A 19,062-nucleotide genomic window follows, 5' to 3' on the forward strand; every position below is an offset into this window, starting at 1 on the left:
ATTGCATCAATCGTTTATTTTCATGCGCACTGAATATACAGGGTCTTTATAATTAAAGTTCCACTTTGAAATGGCTATAAAAATATAACTACCCGACCAAATGTCATCAAACTTGGTAAATGTCTATAAGAGGTCATGGGATTTTAGTTCCCGCAAAAAAAAAAAAAAAAAAAAAAAAATCGTTCAAAAATTCACCACCAGCGGAGAATGGCGCTGTATGCAATAGTGTTAAACATATGTAAAATATGCAAATTTGTTTTACACGTCATGTGACTTTGCAGTTATAAAAGTGAGGCGCCTTGTCTGAGCTGTCAGTGTTCTGAGCCGACAATGTCTGTTACCATGCAAGACCGTGCTTTGCTTGTGAAATGTTACTATGAATGCTACAGCAATGAACGGAGGGCTTTACAAAAGTTCCGTACTGTAAGAGGAAAACGCCGAGGTCCAATGACACAGCAAGGTTTACGGAAAATGATGGCAAAATTTCAAGCCACAGGTTTGTTATCTGTTGCACCTGTTATTTCGTTTAACCTTATTGCATACAGCGCCATTCACCACTGGTGGTGAATTTTTACACTTTTTTTTTTTTTTTTTTTTTTTTTTTTTTTTGCGGGAACTGAAATCCCATAGCCTCTTATAGACATTTACCAAGTTTGATGACATTTGGTTGGGTAGTTTTATTTTTGTAGCCATTTCAAAGTGGAACTTTAATTATAAAGACCCTGTATATATATATATATATATATATATATATATATATATATATATATATATATATATATATATATATATATATATAAGTTCAAAATGAAGAATAAAAACAAAGAAAAATTATAGACATATGAAAAAAAGGGGGTGGGAAATAATAAGTAAAAAAATAAACAACATTTTATTCAAAAAAAAAAAATTAAATGTTAATTAAAAAACCGGAAAAAAAATATATAATCTTTTCTTTAGCCCACACGATTATATCCGCAAAACAGAGTGCTTTCTGATATTGTATCAATAAAGCCAGAGCAAAATATATTAATACAATAGTGTGAGGAGCACTCAAAAATTTTTTTTATAAAATAACTACATAAAAATAGATCATAAAAAGTAAAAATAACATGTAAAAACAGATAATAAAATAAAATAAAAACATTAAAAAGGGGGGACTATAAAGCGAGTAGCAAAATCATAACAACTTACACGGACGGATATTTTTCAAGAATGATTTAAAAATGTTTTCGCAGAAAGATTGCCAGATTACAAAATATGAAAACAAAAGATGAAAACAAAAGCGCAAATTGAGTGTAACAAGAGGGTTTTAAAGTGTCGTTCTTACTGCACTGCTGAAGTGATTTGTTATTCTGAGTATTGATTTTTTAGTTACCAAGGATGAGCCCGAAATGGATGTGCACAAGGTAATATTATACTGGATAATTTTAAAAATTGATCATAAATAGTTTTAGAAGATAGATGTTTATTTAAGAAAAATACAAAATCGAAACATAAATTGCCTGCTTTGCAAATAATTTTAGCCGCGGATTTGCACGATATGGATTAGCACATAGAAAAATTATTTAAATTATCAAAGAAAAAATTTTAATAGATAATTTTGACACGGATTTGCCCGAAATGGATTTGCACATGGAAAAATTAACAAAGAAAAAATTTTAGCAGATAACTTTAACCACGGATTTGCCCGAAATGGATTTGCACATGGAAAATTGTATAAATTAATAAAGAAATTTTTAGCAAAATGAAACTTATTGTTTTTCTTAACTTTCTTAGTGTTTTCTTGTATTTATTTATTATATATATATATATATATATATATATATATATACACAAATTTTACAGGCAAGTTACGTATATATTCCTGTAAAATGTTATAAAAAAGATGAATATATTTTGAAATTTTAAAAACGAACAATGTATATATTTCTTAGGAATTTTCGTCTACATGATCTTGGTGGATGTCATTAATAGGAAAATTTTCTTGGGTGTTTCAAGTGCAATTTGTTCTCTATTTATATTTCTTCAGTATATTCCAACACCTGAGTAAGTGTCATGATGTACTTTTTTATTTATTCGTATTGAATAGTCATTATAATAAAAAAAGTTCAGTGGGGTTACGAGACATTTTAAAAGCACTTAAATTTAAGGGTTTCAAAACGTGTAGTATTCATAAAACATGAATCATATATCCAGGAGACCATATATCCCAGATTGAGGCTACCCTCTACACATTAGGGATTAGAAATCCAAATACGACGGGAAAAAAGGCATGTTTATTCAGAGAAACTACGTCTCTGTGTTTAATTTCGTAACTTAAAATATCGTTTGCACAAATTAATAAGCATATTTAAGGTCACCCCTCAAACCATTATGATTGAATCTTAAAGAGTGAAGATCCGATCCTCAAATCAAAAACTATTCAGAGTGGTCCTTATTTGTATTTTGGCACACTGCACAGTAGCATTTCAGACAACAATAAACTCACGCCAACTCGTAATCCAGTTGTGAACAATCTAGTGACGATATCAAAAGTGCGCAAAAATGGGTATTTTCGAAAGCTAAATAATTCACATATGGTGTGAATAAACGTGAACGTGTCTTTATATTTATTATTGACCTTTAAATTGCGTATAAAAGCTCTTTTTGGAGTTAATTTGAAGAAAAAAGTGCTCATTCATACAATATTCTGTGTTGTTTAATCATCCAATTTCGACAAATTTTACACTACAAGTTTAGCAATGTAATTAATGTTGCGCTTTTCAAATTATTGTCTGAATAATTTGATAATTGTGATAAGCCAGAAGGATTTATAGTTAATGCGTAACATTATAGTGTAAAAAATATTTTATACATAAAAATAATAAATAAGCTTGCGTAATTAATAACATTTTGCAAGCTGCTTTACGATTTGGTACGATACTTGTTAATTTACGATTTGTTACATCAGATTTAATTCGATTAAGTGAAATGCTTTGCTTAAATCTGACTAAAAATTTTGAAATAAGATTAATTATTTAACATAAATAGTTTAGCAATATTTGCAATATTAAATGGAAGTTATATGTATTTGAAAAAATATATTACCTGCCAATGGAATAATAATTTTGTTTTTACATTTTCATTTGAAATTTTAATCCCCAATTGAACTATGATGTGTGTAAATAAAGTCACAGTACTCGTTTTATTTTAAAAAACTAATTTTTTTCCAAGAAAACCAATGATTCCCCTGAACATGGAAGAAAGCAATAGTTCTATGATGTAAATCGTGAGAACGAGATTTCATTTCAGACGATAAAATATGCAAAGATTTTTTAATAAAAATATATCAAAAGCGTTTGCGCAGACGAAAGTCAACAGAAAGACTGAGAGAATGGGATACATGCAGGTGACGTAGTGTGGGTATCTCGATCCTGATAGGTTGTTAAAACGTGGGCATTTGTTTACGTTAGAAACTGTTGGTTCCATTTCCCTTCGAGCCAGTCAAGTCCGCCAAGATTCAATTCTCTTCAGTAACATATATGCAACAAATCTTAAGTACATTCATTATTCTTACACAAAGATTCCTATTCTTTAACTATATATTTCCTACTTAACAGAAAGAGAGACACTAAGCCCTGTACAACATAACTTATTCTGCATCGAAGTTGCCAGGTAAACGAAATAAAAATATATCACGGATTTGTAAATACATAAACAAATAATAAATCTAAGTTAAGTAAACGAAGTAGACGAGAGAGAATTATATTTCAACAAATTCAATGCGTGACACGGAGTTGTATTTAATTAATTTCACGTTATTCAACATTCTTACTTAGCTCAACTTTTAACAAGCGTTCGTTTATAAACAATCAGCTGGAGCTGACGTCATTTTTGTTTTGTGTACCTGGCAACTTCGATGCCTAATTAGTTTGTTTATGTTCTACGTGGTTTCATTCCTGTTTTTGCGTTAAGTAAGAAATATGTAGTGAAAGAATTTAAATCTTTTTGAAAGATTATAGAATATGTCATTTAAGAAAATTGATACTTGCGGGCTTAGCTTACTCGAAACAGAAAGGAAAGAACAGTTGCTAACGTAAACAATTTGCATTTTAACAACTAATCAAGATCGAGGTACCCATATTACGTCATTTGCAGGTATAACATTAATTTGATATAATTCAATATATTATGTCATATGAATGTGCTCTCATACATTTTTATAGCGATATGTTTTTTTCTTCTTTTATTGTTATAATATGATTTATTACATGAAATATTTAGTAATAAAGAAATATGGAGCTTTTGCTCAATAAAACATTTTAATGGAAGTATTTAAAGGAAATAAAATTACTTGTATCGATTTTAAAAGTATCTATTCGATTGAAGTATCGATTTGTTATGACTTAAAAGTATCGATTTTCAAAGTAAAGATGGTTTTAAAGTAATCGACACTTTCTAAAGAGATAGAAATTTGTAATACAGATTGTAACACATTGTTCTAACCTTTTTTTTAAAATTATTTTTCCAACATTTAGCATTCTAGTGAAGACGGCTTTTCTCTACTGTTCCAGAGCTTTACTCATACCACAGTTTGATTTGATTCTTCTTATGTCATCAGAGGTAAAAAATTGAATTAATTTCTTCATATGTTTTGGTTTTGTTGCGAAAACGTTTTGTTTCATGATTTTTACCAGGTATTCTAAAAATGTCAGCCATTTAAAAAAATACTGGTTTCTGTGTTCTGCTTGGAAATCACTGTTTTTATTCTCCGAAGTTACAGTTTTCATCAATAGATTGCAGTCACTTCCAACAGAAAAACCATATTTTCCAAATAGTCACCATTTACAACAATAATGAGGAGAAAAGGTACCCCAACATTGGTATTTTCGGAAATTTTTTTTTCAGTTATAGTGTGTACATCTGAGAACAAAACTGACAGAAACAAATATTTCAATCGAAATTATTTGACACTCAGCAGAAAACATTGTATTTCTGGTCAGCAATGGAATCTTCTGATGAACTTTCTAATTAATGTTGAAACTTGGTGAAAATAATACATGGTTTCCTTAGCAGAACACAGTTAACTTCACATTCTGTTTTTTTGTTGTTCTTCTTTAGCTGAGTTTTCAAATCATTATACAGCTTTAAGAGATCAAGTATGCTTTGTTTTACCATATTTTGTACTCATTATTTGACATTAATGACCGGCTATAAAAAATTTCATTGACAAATAGCATTAGAATAATGTTTCTATCTGTTACTATTTAGTTCATGTTAAAATTAAAAAGCATGAAATCTACTTTTGAAAAACTACTGAACTAATCAGTAATGTGTAAATTAGTTAAAGTATATTCAATGTTTGGAATTTTTTTTATTTACATTTCATTAATATTTAGGCTTACCCTACAACACATCGAGGATGCATTGTTGGATTATGTGTATCGACATTTTACATAGGATTTTTCTTAAGTCCATACATTTATCAGGTATGTATAGCTTGATTTTTCAATAGAATTTCTAAGTATATACTTGTCATTATAACCAAGAAATTAAAACCTCTGTAGTTAAAATTTATGTTTCGATTTTTATCCAATTTAATTTAAACCCAATTACAGCAGGTTTTTTAACCAGTTTTTTACATTTTTATGATTTTAACACTATTTATTTTTTATTCGAATATTTAGCCTAAAAAGTGTTGCATTGCAATATTCGAATAATGTATGATAATGTTAACAATGTTAATTTATTGTACAGAGCTCGAAAAATGAACCACCCAGAATAACTTTTGATCTAATGATTGAATCTTCACGTTTTAAGGCTCAATCTTAATGTTTCGAAAGGGGGATCACAAATATGCTAATTGATTGGTGCAGATGATATTTTAAATTACGAAATCAGACGCAAAAACGTATTTTCTCTGAATAAACACACCGTTTTTTTAACGAATTCAATTTTTTTTTGATCCTCAGAATTTCATGTATAGCCGCAATCTTCGAAATATGGTCACCTTAGTTTGGTCAGGAGAGTGAGTCAAGTTTTGAACCCAATGTTAATTTACTTTTCGTGTATTTCGCCATAGTTTGAAAATTCTTAAGCTAATTGAAAAGTTTTAGAATACAATTATAAAATTTGATTTCCCGAAGACAGTTTCATGCCAGATATAACTTTTAGAAAATCATGATTATTTCATTATTTTTTATTATTTTATTCAATAATAGTCAAAAAAATTAAAATTTTAAGGTATACAATTTTAAAGTACGTAATTTTACATGGCAAAATACAACATTTGAGCGAAATCGTTTGAATAGTTCCTGAGAAATCAAATTAATCCTGAAAATCGTGTATTTAAAATTCGATTTCTTAGGAAATTATTTCAAGTTTTTTATTGTTTATCATAAGTGTATCTACTCTGGCGTGTACCTGAATAAGTGTATACTTCTAAAAGTGCACACCATAAGTGTATGTGAAGGGTTCTAATAGCACTGAAAGGATCTCCTCTCTTTGTTCACTGGATTATTTGTGCTTTTTAACTTGGTGCTCTGCGTTAACAGGATACAAAGACACGTCTCGTTTTTTGATTTTCTCGACCCTATTGGTCAGTTTCCAGACAGAAATATGCAAACATGCTTGTTACTTCCATAAAAATATTGTACCCATTACTTAGTATAATTGCTTTTTTTGAAACTAAAATACATTTATGCTAAAACTCATCATCTTCATAGTCCATAATATTCAATTGAAATATTAATCCTTGCTACACTAATTTTGTAATTGTTCTAAGACACTGAATCTTGCATTTCCATGCAATGTGGTGAGGATACTTTTTCTAATCGTACGGAAAATACAAAAAAGCTACTGGAACACTTTGATTTGAAATTAACTTTTTAAATAAAATATATTTTCATAAAATATTTAATTTATATAGAGAATCATAAAAATTAAGTTTTCATTATGCATTTTTGGTAATGGAATTGGGATTGATGAAAGAAACAAAGAATTAATATTTTATACGAAAATTAATTGACAAAAATTAATTGACAAAAATCACCATTTCTTACTGTTTTTAGTGAACCATTTTACAAATCTCATTCTAAGCATATATCGAAATGTCTTAAATAAAAGTTAGAAAATTTGCCTTTTTTATAATTGCTTTTCAATTTACAGTGAAATAAATTTACATCTTTGTAATGAAACTTATTTAAGCTTAAGTTATTAATAAAAGGCATATCATGCTAGTTTTCATGAGCTGTATCTTATATTATTTCATTGTTTTATTATATCTGTTTCTATAAATAAGTATTTTACTTAGGCCATAGGAAGGCAAGAATGCTTACTTGGATTTTACGGGTGTATAACTCTCTTGTGTGGCATTGCGGGAGCGTTTCTACCTTTAGAAACTAGAGGTTTGGAATTAATGGTAAGCAATAAACTACATTAAAAGAACAATATTTAATCAATTATACATGTAACAAGAGAGAGACATATTACATAATATTATCACACGTACGAGTCCCCAAAATCGACCGACAGTTTGAAAAATCAAACGAAAACTAAAAGAAGGTAGAAATGTACCCTTTACTGCATTTTACTTAGTTAATGAGGAGTTTTTCTCACTAGGTTACAATATTAGTTATACAGTTTGTCACAATGTGGTATTGTTAACTTCGAAGGCTTTGTCGTCATATGAAATGATGCATTTTTGCGAATAATATACTATTTTCATAACTGCTGTGAGTTTGCAACAGTTACTCATGACTGTTGGGATAAGTTTAGCTAATCTAAAGTTAACCCTCTATGCTTATTATGAAAATGGCGCAAGACGTCAGTTTGGAGAAAAGCCACAGTTCTGTGGAAATGAAAAGCTTTTGTGGTCTAAATTTCTAATACGTAAAAGCTTACTCCAATACTGCATTATCTGGACTCATAAAAATGTGCAGACACTAAGAATAAGGCACTGATTTTCATAGCTTTCTGCTAGATGGAAAAATATTACAAAATCGGTGATTTTTTGAAAAAAAAGTTTCATATCTTTTAAAATATTTAAGTTACTTGTCTGTTCTAAAGCCCAGATAATTCTTCACAGAAAGATGATATCAATAGTTTGAACTCATCACCTTGCTTTAATGGAAAACGGAGTTTTTTTTTTATTTTCCTTGGTGAAGACAGCGAGCTTCGAAAAACCATCTTTTCAAATTACCACAATTTTCAGATGAGCCACATTCTGGTGCAGTCTGAAAAAAAAATTTGCCGACTCCCTTGCAAATCAGTTGGAATGATCTAACAGACAGGAGAAATTAGTTCCTACAGTTGGCTGCGTCACCTGTTGATGAATTCTGTTACTATTTTGCTAATTTGGTGAAAATAAAGGATCTGGTTTTCTAAAGAGATTGCAGAAATCAGTACACTTCTCTTTCCGCTTTTCTTTAAAATTGATTTTTGAAATCATCGGTCATTTTTGGGACACTTGTTATTACACATTGCACAAACATATACATTTTGGATTACAACACAATTTAAAAAAATTGAAACTTTTTTTTTTCTACTTGCGTCTCCCTTTTTAAAAAAGAAATCAAATAAAGAAAGAAATGTTTATGATTGGATTTTTATATTAATTTAAAAATAAATAAATAAATAAGTATACGTCTTTTACTACATTGCAACGAATGAGGATTATGCTAAAAACTCAACATCCCGATCATACTACAATTGTTTAAACCTTGCAATCCAGCCATTAAATCAATAAACTAAATAGCTGAAGTTTCTTTCAATTAACTAATTAAAAAAGATGCTTTTCAGAGAATCGTTCTAAATATGTAAAAATCTTTTGATTCGTATCTGTCAAGACGAAATGATTTTATTGCTTTGTTATATTTAACCTATTAAAGTTTTACACTTTTTTAGAAATAAATATGAAAATTCATAATTAATTCAAAGTAAATATTTTTTAAAACTTAATTTAACATAAATTACTTTAGTTTGAAACAAGCTATTCTTATGTATTTTTTTTAAAAATGTTATAATTTTCATTTCGTATTAATCGCTTGTGTCGTACTGTTAATAATACGTCTTCTTTTTTAAAAATTGCCGCATTATATGCATTACATTTAAAAATGGACGCAAATTAATGTCCAAACATGAATCCTATATTAACAGTCCGACAAGAAAACTGTTTTTTTCAATGTCAAAAGAAAATGTAAAGTTTTAGTTATTAAATAATGAATTTAGGTGTGCTTAGAAAATATTTTAGGATATATAAGAGCCAGAAAACGTTTTATCATGGGACATCACGTAAATGTAAATTTTTACAATTGTTTTATAATTTTACATTAGGTTCTTAAGCCTTATTAAATTTTCGACTGTTTGGCATAAAATGCTGAGATTTTAAATTGAATTCCTTTAGTAATTTTTCAGGTTGACTTCGCAATATTTAATATTTATATAAAAAACATTTTTGTCGATATGCGACATTACACTCAAGTTTCGTTATCGCTATAACTAGTAAATTATTTAGGAAAATGTATGTTTTTCCGTAAACTAACATCTGACATTCATTTTATTTTCTAAAAATATGTTGAAAATAATTACATTTTGTTTGTATCATAATATTATCGTTATTAAAAATTTCTTTGAATGTACTCTTTATATTTTTTAAAAAAAATAAAGCTATGTATCACAAAATTATTTTCTTTTACATAATTTTATCAAACTTGATTTATTTTTTAGGAAATACCGAAAGAAAAATAGGGAGCGAATTTTCGAGAAGATGATATCATAAAAAAATGACATGAAAGAAAATGGCAATATTATAAAAAAATTGTACAAATAAACATCTTTTTTAAAAGCTGTTTTCATCACTTACCTTCTTTTTTTAAATAATTCAGTTCCCGAATTCGACTTCGTATTTCCCTCAGAAGTTAAACTTATAAGCAAATGACAACGATCTAGTATTCAGTGATCTGGTATCTTGGTTGAGCAGAAGACAATGCTGGTGAGTAAACAAACATGCTCTGGCAATGCAAATCGAAAAAACACGTGACTATTCCTCGGATCTCCTAGACGCTCTTCCCAACTGCCCAATAATGTGTTGGGATAAATTAAAGCGATGGGAGAAGGAGTAATCGGGTCATCCCCCCTCCCCCAAGGTAAATCGTACCCCAAATCAAGTCATGGAAGAGTATATACAATAGGAATAGAATAGGAGGATGGATAATAGGTTGAATGGATAATAAGATACATTGTGGGGCGAGTGTTATCGACAATGCCAACCTTCATCTATGAAAAGGTTCCCTAGTATAGAATCGAGTTAGCATGTATTACATACTACTGAATTGGAATTTAATAATTGTGTTTGTAGACATGCTACAACATGGATAGTAGGATACATGGTAGGACACATGGATAGGATAGTAGGAAAGCTATTCTGACTGATCTGCTTTATTTATTATTTATTTTTATGATTTATTGCTTAAAGCATAGTTAGGAAACTAGACGAAAGTATCGGAAAAGGCAAAGCATCTGGAAATTATGAGTTCAAGAATCTTGGGAAGGAATATATGTAGACGATTTTAAGAGTTTTTCTTTGCAATTTCAATGAAATAAAAACATTTCGTGATGTCACGCATTTATTAATGTGTTATTAAGAAAGGCGAGATAGAAACAGGTGATCTTATTACAGTTTTCTTTTTAGAAAATGTGGATGGAAAAAACAGCCTTAATTTTTGTGTTCTACGGGGATAAAAGCTATGTTTTGAAGATACTATTAAATAGCTTGCTAATCTAATAAATTTGGTAATACTTTAAAAAAGCTATGGGCATAATTGAATGCAATGCATAATTAGTGGTTAATCTTTTTGGAATCAGAAAAGAGGGATCAATATATTTTGATTCCTATCGCGCTATATTATAAGCTGTCAAAAAAGGTTTCTTCTGGATTTAAAGTAAGCTAAATAACCATGCATTATAATCCTTAATGCATCATTGTTTTTAATCCTTAATGCATAAAGTAAGGGTGCATTAAAAATGATATTTCTATACAATAATGTTTGGGGAGGATGCCGAACAATAGAATATGAATATATACTATAGAATTGCATTAAAAAAAGACTCTTAATACTCTTTAAATTAATTTACGCTGCATTAAGCGCACCCACTGCCCTCAACATTTTAAATTAAGGACTAAACATCTTTTTGCCCCAATTTTAATATTAGCTATAGTGTCCTTACTGCTATCAGCGTATATACCGCAATAGGCATTCAAAATAATTAAGCAAATCAGTTGGAATCTAACATCCAGGAGAAAATACTGCTTATTAGTTTCTATAGTTGGCTGCCTCACCTGCTGATGAATTCTGTAACTATTTTGTAAATTTGGTGAAAATAAAGGACCTGGTTTTCTAAAAAGAATGAAGAAATCCGCACATTTCTCTTTCCGCTTTTCTTTAACATTGATTTTTCATTCATTCTTCATTTCGTCTCATCACGGAAAGTTAAAAATCCTTAAAATTTCGTACTTAAGTCTCACACGAAGCTTACAAGTACAAAGCTGAAAATTATTATCTTACAATTATATTCAGTTTTTTAATTGTTAAATACAGATGAATAACTAAGCTTTCACATATCTTCCCAACTGTCACAGTTTAGTTTAAAAAAAAAAAAAAAAAGAAAAGAGAAAAGGAAACGAAAATTATTAATTACCGAGCATACCATCGATAAAATTTAAAATAAGCTGATAGATTATTTCTGTTACGTATCCTAACAATATTTTTTTTAATCTATAAGCAGTAAAAGATTTAATGAGTAGTCTGAAAAAGATTAATTTAATTCAAATGTGATTCAAATAACGTTCAAGTAAAAGGAATAAAAAATGATCGAAAATAACTCTAGTATGATTGAAATAAATCCACTCAAAGGATGCTAAGTATGAATCAAAAATAATTATATTAATTCAAATCCGACTTAAAATCATGCATTGAAATGATGTTAATAGTCTATCAAATATGATTGAGTTAAAACGATTCAATCAAGTGATGCAGATAATCAATCAAAAATAAAAAAAATTGAAAATCGCTCAAGCTCGACTTAACGATCCACTCAAGTAATACTGATAGTCAATCAAACCAACATCTCCTAGAAGGTGTTCGTTCTTGATCAAATACGATTGAATTTCATTCAAGTTCCGTTTAAAATTATCCGCTCAAACTTGAATGATTTCAGTTCACTCTTTGAATTAAATTTTTTAAAGGCTTCAATCACATGAATCTATGTTGCATGGAGGACAATGATGCATAATTAAGTACTTTTGCAGTGGAAAAAAAACCTTGCTAAAGTAAAATTGAGTACGTTTGAGTACTTTTTTAATAAAAAAAAGATGTATTCCTTTTTTTTTATTCATTTCACTTGTAACAATGTTATGTAACTTCTATTGTTTTTTTTCTTTCAGAAATGTTCACATTTCTGATTTTTAAAGAAAAAAATAGATTAATTGATAATAACTCAAAAAAAAAATTTTTTTTTATCGAAAATGTTTTTTAGAAAATAGAAAAGGAGTTAAATCAATTCAGTCAACATTTACAGCGATAAAGAACAAAGTAACTGTAATCCCATTATCTGGTGCATTTGTGCGTTTTCAAAATGAAAATAAAAGGAATAATCTATATGTTTTATTGTTACCTTTTAATTTATCACACACTGTGCGAAGTTACTAACCAGTTATGTCTGTTTTCTACATTGTTGTTTTAACTTTATATTTCTTTACGGGAAGTCTCAAATCGGAAAAGATTTCTCCAAATTGTGAGATCAAAAATAATTTGGTGGAATGTTCGGGCATAGACAATCCTAATAATCTAAAGGAAGCTTTTTACAAGTCAACGAAAGACACATCGTATCCATCAATCGAATGTGTGAGCATTATCCATTCTCAGTTTTCATACATCCCTCATGATTTGTTCAAAAGTTTTGAAATAAAAATGATATTGATAAAAAATACCACTTTAACGTCAATTACTGAAACAAATACAGCTTTTGAAGGATTGGAAAAAAGTTTGACAGATCTCACCATTGCGAATTCCACGCTGCTCAGTGATTTTGACTGGAATCAACTACGAAGTCTGATTGCACTAAAATTCCTCACGTTAGAAAATATTGGATTAGAGTATATTGATAACGATGTGAATGCTATTGCTGCAGGTAGTTTAATCCATTTATCGTTCGCGAATAACGAAATTTCGTTCATAAAGGATCGATCATTTGCACCTTTTGTTCATCTTGATGGCATATGGTTGAGTTTCAACAAGATATCAAATCTGAAGAGAAGTATGTTTCCAAATTCTGAAAATGAACTTTCAAAGATTTATTTAAAGTAAGATTTAATACTAATAATACGTTTTTATGTAATATGTAACTATTAAGCTTATCAAAGGTCTTTAACATGAAAACAAAAATAGAAAAATGGTTTGATTCCATATCTAATGACCCACTTAAACCATTCTCTAAAAAATTAAACGATCTTGTTACATTAGGATTTCTTTGTCTTTTTTGCTAAGCCATAAAGGCAAATTGGGTTATAAGCGTTATTGTGGAGTATTCGCGTCTCGAAAAATAAGAAGCGAAGATTTTATTGTATATTTTATTGCCGTAGTTGAACAGGCGACCCGATTTTGTGTTTATCTCTACCAAAGTTCAACTCCATAGCTTTATAATTTTGAACTCAGAAGACAAAAAAACTCTTGAATTAAGTATTTGGAGAAATTTGCTTTCGTGGACGACTTTTATATCTAATTAATTCGCATTCGTGTTGCATGGAGGCTAAACGACATAATCTCCCATGGTTGACTGGCAGCAAGGGGACTCTAACCCATGATCCGCCAACCACTGAGGATATTTTACGTCAGCACTGTGGTCGGTGCGAGCCGAGATGGGAATTTGTATCGACAAGCCATCGCTGACATTCGAACTAACACGCATTTGCGTTACGTGGAGAGGAAAATCACGAAAGCCTTCCTCGATTAGTCTGATGCCAAGGGGACTATAATCCATGATCCGTCTACCACAGAAGGTATTTTGCGTCAGCACTGTGATCGGTGCGAATTTGTATCGACCAGCCATCGCTGGGATTCAAACCCGAGTCACCTCGTTGCGAGGCGAGTGCTCTATCCCTTGAGTCACCACGACTCAAGAAAAGGAGATTTAATTTTTTTTTCGTTTTTAAAATTTCTTTCCAATAAATGACACTTCCAATTCATTATTGGCTAGACAGTCCGGAGGGGACATTAACCTTTTTAAGAAATTTATGTCTGACTTAGTTTCTATCTCATAACCGTTCCCTAGCTTTTTGCCTGCAGTGCCAATAGATCTCAATGAATTTTACAAACCAGTGGCACATATTAACATTTATAGACCTCATAACTTAAAATGTTTTTGTACAATGCTTTTTTCTTACTTCTAACAAAATTTATTTTTAACTTCTAAATTACCTTTGCATTTTTAGCGACAACAAGATTTCATCTCTACCACCTGATTTTTTCACGAACATGCCATATTTGAGTTTTGTTGATTTGAAAAATAATGGGCTTATAACTTTGGATCAAGCGTTATTCGAACCCATTTGGAAGAATTTAAATATGATTGATTTATCAGGTATTACTAATTTTTTTTATGCATTTACAAATAAAGTTCTGTTACAAAATATGAGCTAATTTAGTTTTCAATCACTAAAATTATCAGAAAGTTTTTTTTTACAGTTTCCCACAGCTTAAAAGTATATTTTATTGTTAAATGAATACTGTTTTAGTCTGTTAGGTAACCGGAGAGTAACGACTAGTGGTATTTAACTTTAAGTTACTATTAGTGTCTAGCACATATAAAACAACCATGCAATCATTTTCTGCTTTAAAAATCATACAACATTGCGTTGATCACTTTTGAAGGGACCATTCTTAACTCGACTTTACATTCACTTTAAATGCTCTTGTGTGGACTGGATAATCATTTACACACAGTCTCTGGTGCCTTTCTATCAACTTTACATGGTGCTGCTATCTCGGTTGTATTTTTAACACTTTCATGAGAATTAACCTTTCATTTTAGGTAACTTTTATAAATTGTATAATATATTTACCACAAATCATAAACTTCATTTCATTAATACAAAAGTTGGCAGATTTTTTCCAATTTTTTTTCTCCCGTTGATCTTTTTTTTTTTAGTGTTACAATAGTGACGACTAGCCCTAATTTAGATTTATTACAAGAATTTAAAAATTTAGATCCCAATGTTTTAAAATTTTTTATTACTGACTGTTTTATTATTCCATCATTTATAAAAACTAACAGATTTCTGAATAGTGAGTGATTAAATTCAGTTCTTTACTATTAGTTTAGCACTTCAATTATAGAACTATATTTACTTGAACGTTATTTTCTTTCTGAACTTTTAATTTCACAGGTAATCCATTAGTATGTGATTGCAGAATGAAGTGGCTACTCAAGCAAATTTTTCCTATTATTACTCGTGGAATATGTGCGGAGCCAAGTAAACTTCTTGGAAGAGAAATTAAAACTTTGGAATATTTAGAACTTTGGTGCTTCTAGAAAAATGACATGTACAGTAAAACAGTTAATTTCAATGTTTCTAAATTTTTTCCATTGAAAATCAAACCGTTATAACCTTTCTATTAATGTTTTTTTTTGCATATAGACAATTATATTTGTAATATCATTCTATTAACACTAGAAAGAAGGATGGGCCAATTTGGTCCTCTCAGTTTTTTTATTGTAATGTAATTCGAAAAAAACAATTTACTGACAGTGTTCTGTATTTCTGACTTTTCATAATTTGTTCCAATTTAAGAGCTTATTTAATCATCTAATCATTAATGTGTTGGCCTTATAGAAACGTCTATATATATATATATATATATATATATATATATATATATATATATATATATATATATATATAAGAGGGGTAAAACCCCCTTCGTTTACTTCAATGTATAATAAGCAACAAGATTTGATTAATTTTTCAACTTTACCCCTAACACCTCTTTAGATCAAGCAATTAACGGGACGTCTCTATTGAAGTAATCACCTATTGTATATTAACTGAAAAACGGTAATTCCATTTTAATTGGTGAATTATTTCTCAAAAAAAAATTTTTTTTTTCATTTCAGTACCGCTATTACGCAATTAGGCGGGGACAAAAAACAACAAATATTCTTTTAAACGGGGAAGTTTAGCATTGGCTTCATATAAAATGAGTTGATTCCATTAAATTTTATTCGTATAAGATTCGTATCGCATTATTCGATTATGCGATATGCGATTAAGTGGGGACGATTTTTTTCCCTTAAACTTTTGGTTTTCATAAAACTTTTTGTTTCCTTAAAGTTTTTGTTTTCATTGAGCTTCTTTGTAAGTTTTTGATTTAAGAAGAAACTTTTAAAGTAAGTATTTTATATTACACTTTAGAAACACATAATTTAGATAAAAACTTAAAACACGAATTCCTTTTTTAATTTCAAATGAGTGTTTAATCAATAACATTCTCTTTAAACAATCAACTCCGCTTTATATAGCTTATACACGTAAAAAATTCCGGATTAAATTATGGTATAAATTACCAAGGTAAATTTTACAGTAAAATATCATGCCGAAATTTTTACTGTGATATTTTTTTAATTCGAGTGATTCGGTGATTTTACCATATAAAAATGACGGCATATCAGATTTTTTGTCCTGTAACATGTTCCGGTAAAAATGGATTTTACGGTTAAAAAATACCGATACCCTCAGTGCCAGTGCTTTTTACCATAATTTCATACAGTAATTCTTACATTGTAACAGATAAACATGCACCTATATTAACTATATAAAGAAAAACTAAAAAAATAAATAAATTATAAACTATTATATTTCATGAAAAATCAACATATTTCAAAACTATGGACATATTTCGTAAAAAGAAATCAACATTTTAGAATCTAGCTTAATTTTAGTTCATTTTAAAGTTTCGTTAAAGTTAATTCTTTATTTTATTGAATTCCAGACCTGAATTATAGAAAGAGTAACTTTCGTCTCTAAAATGTTTTGTTTAAACGTAGATAGATACGAAAGAATTTTCGGAAAATTTTGTTTCAAAGCCATATAGATTTAAAAAAAGTGTCAAACGTAAGATGAAACTGGATGGAACGATTGCAGCATATATTCTTTGAATTAAGAAATTATACAATCTTGTTCAAACGTTTTCAAATTACTAATATATTTTCACTCTCTGACTCAGACTTTTCGTATATTCCTCATGTTTTGTTTCAAGATCACGTTCGGATACATGAGATAACTTTAAGACGAACCACTTTGATCTCTCTAAGCGATACAAACACATCATTCAAAGGATTAGAAAAAGAATTAAGATATTTTAGAATGTATGATTTCGTCTTGTTCAGGGATTTTGACTGGTGCTGCAACTGCGAGATTTGTCGGAGCTGAAGACTGTTGAATTAAATAATATTGGATTGAAGTATGTTGACAGTGACGTGAAAGCTGTTTCTAATATAGTGATATTATTTCTGGTAAATAACGAAATTTCGTACGTAAGTGGCCAGGTATTCGCTACCCTTATTCACATTTGGCGCATAGATTTAGGCAACAACAGAATATCAGAGGTAAAAAGGAATGTTTCCGAATCCGGACAAGGAATTTACTATCCTTAGGCTAGGGTAACAATATTTTGTTATAAGCTATATTAACATTTACCTTATGAAAAAACACACTGATTCTTTGTACAGTCCGCAAAAAAAAAAAGATATCACCCTGAATAACTTCCGTTCTAATGATCGGATTTTCACGAACTAAGTGTTAATCTTAATGGTTCTTGGGGGTGACCTCAAATATGCTAATTAATTAGTGCTAACTGTTAATTAAGTTACGAAATCAGACACAAAAACGTACTTTCTCTGAATAAACATATATTTTTTCTGACATATTTGGATTCTTAACCTTCAAAATATAGGGGGTAGCCGCAATCTGGGAAATATGGTCATAGTTTGGTCAGGAGAGCGATCCAAAGTTCGTACCCCTTAATGTTAATTTCACTTTTTACGTTTTTAGTCATATTTTAAAAACTAATAAAGCAATTCGAAGAAAATTTCACCCAGTCATAAAACTCATTTACCCAAAGATAATTTCACAAAAAAAATAATTTTTAATAATTGTTAATTATTTTTTATTATTTAATTAAATTAAGGATGAAAAATTTTTGAATTATAAGGTATAAATTTTTTTATACCATATCAATCTACATATTTTTCAATTGAAAAATCTAAAGTTTCAACTGTTTTTATTTATTAGAAGCTGAGAAAAATTAAAATTAATTATTTTTAAAAAAATAATTTGGCGACAATGAAGAAATGATTAAATGGGGCGTTTAATATTAAAATGTGATAAACTTGCGAGGAACTTGACTTCGCGCGCTTAGCATAAAATTTCATTCATATTTTTTTCGCTAATAATCGTTTGCTTATCTTTTCATTTTTATTTTTTTAAGCTATAAAATACAATGTTTCTTTTTTAGTCGTCTAAAATTCTATTTGCAATTTAGTAAAGAAATTTGAATAAAACATTTTATTGAATAAAATACATTTTATTCAGAGAATGTGGAGTTTCATAAAAGCATGCTTCTGATAGAATATGATTATACAACAGATTGTGCTTTTTTAATGTGATTATTTTTTATTTTTTAGTTTTTTTTTCTCAATAACTGATAAAATTTCAATAATATACATACGAATGAATAAATTTGGAATAAAATATTCATCAATTTCTTGAATATATATTTTATAAATATTAATAAAAATACGTAGTCAATATTTTTAAGCATCTCTCACAACATCGCAAATTTCTCAAAATCTTATAGGGTAAACTAACCAATGATGGAATACTTAAGCTTTAGCTTGTCTTTAAAAAAAATCATAAAAATTTCAAAATTTGTAATTTTAGCTAAATGACGTATTTGTTATTAAATGCATGTCGACATATTTGTTATTAAATGCAAATTATGTAAAAAAAATTTAGATAACTTACATAAT

At 29.0% G+C, this 19,062-nt stretch overlaps 2 protein-coding genes across 4 annotated transcripts in view; both read left to right on the top strand.

Annotated features, from left to right (window-relative positions):
• LOC107443217 (synaptic vesicle 2-related protein) overlaps window positions 1–9,823 on the top strand; it is a 28,827-nt gene extending 19,004 nt beyond the window's left edge. For all 3 annotated transcript variants that reach the window (XM_043047345.3, XM_043047346.3, XM_071180660.2), the window contains exons 11-15: window positions 1,935–2,046; window positions 4,518–4,602; window positions 5,379–5,468; window positions 7,292–7,399; window positions 9,706–9,823. In XM_043047345.3, the coding sequence (XP_042903279.1) occupies window positions 1,935–2,046; window positions 4,518–4,602; window positions 5,379–5,468; window positions 7,292–7,399; window positions 9,706–9,726 (416 nt within the window). In that variant the 3' untranslated portion in view covers window positions 9,727–9,823. The remainder of the gene's footprint in view (window positions 1–1,934; window positions 2,047–4,517; window positions 4,603–5,378; window positions 5,469–7,291; window positions 7,400–9,705) is intronic.
• A 2,711-nt stretch (window positions 9,824–12,534) lies between these two features.
• Window positions 12,535–15,793, top strand: LOC139425541 (uncharacterized). The gene is made up of 3 exons (XM_071180659.2): window positions 12,535–13,339; window positions 14,468–14,616; window positions 15,422–15,793. Exons 1-3 carry the CDS (start codon window positions 12,693–12,695, stop codon window positions 15,565–15,567), a joined length of 942 nt encoding a protein of 313 aa, XP_071036760.2. The 5' UTR covers window positions 12,535–12,692; the 3' UTR covers window positions 15,568–15,793.
• Window positions 15,794–19,062: the final 3,269 nt, after the last annotated feature.

Source organism: Parasteatoda tepidariorum, chromosome 8 (genome assembly GCF_982258835.1).
Source record: "Parasteatoda tepidariorum strain Cologne lab strain chromosome 8, Ptep-v5.0, whole genome shotgun sequence".
Taxonomy (NCBI): domain Eukaryota; kingdom Metazoa; phylum Arthropoda; class Arachnida; order Araneae; family Theridiidae; genus Parasteatoda; species Parasteatoda tepidariorum.

Bases quoted from the DNA above. Each gene is read 5' to 3' on its own strand.
- LOC139425541 (XM_071180659.2), top strand. From the start codon at position 12,693: ATGTCTGTTTTCTACATTGTTGTTTTAACTTTATATTTCTTTACGGGA. The intron at 13,340-14,467 runs GTAAGATTTAAT...TTGCATTTTTAG, and splicing joins CTTTCAAAGATTTATTTAAA to CGACAACAAGATTTCATCTC. The intron at 14,617-15,421 runs GTATTACTAATT...TTAATTTCACAG, and splicing joins AAATATGATTGATTTATCAG to GTAATCCATTAGTATGTGAT.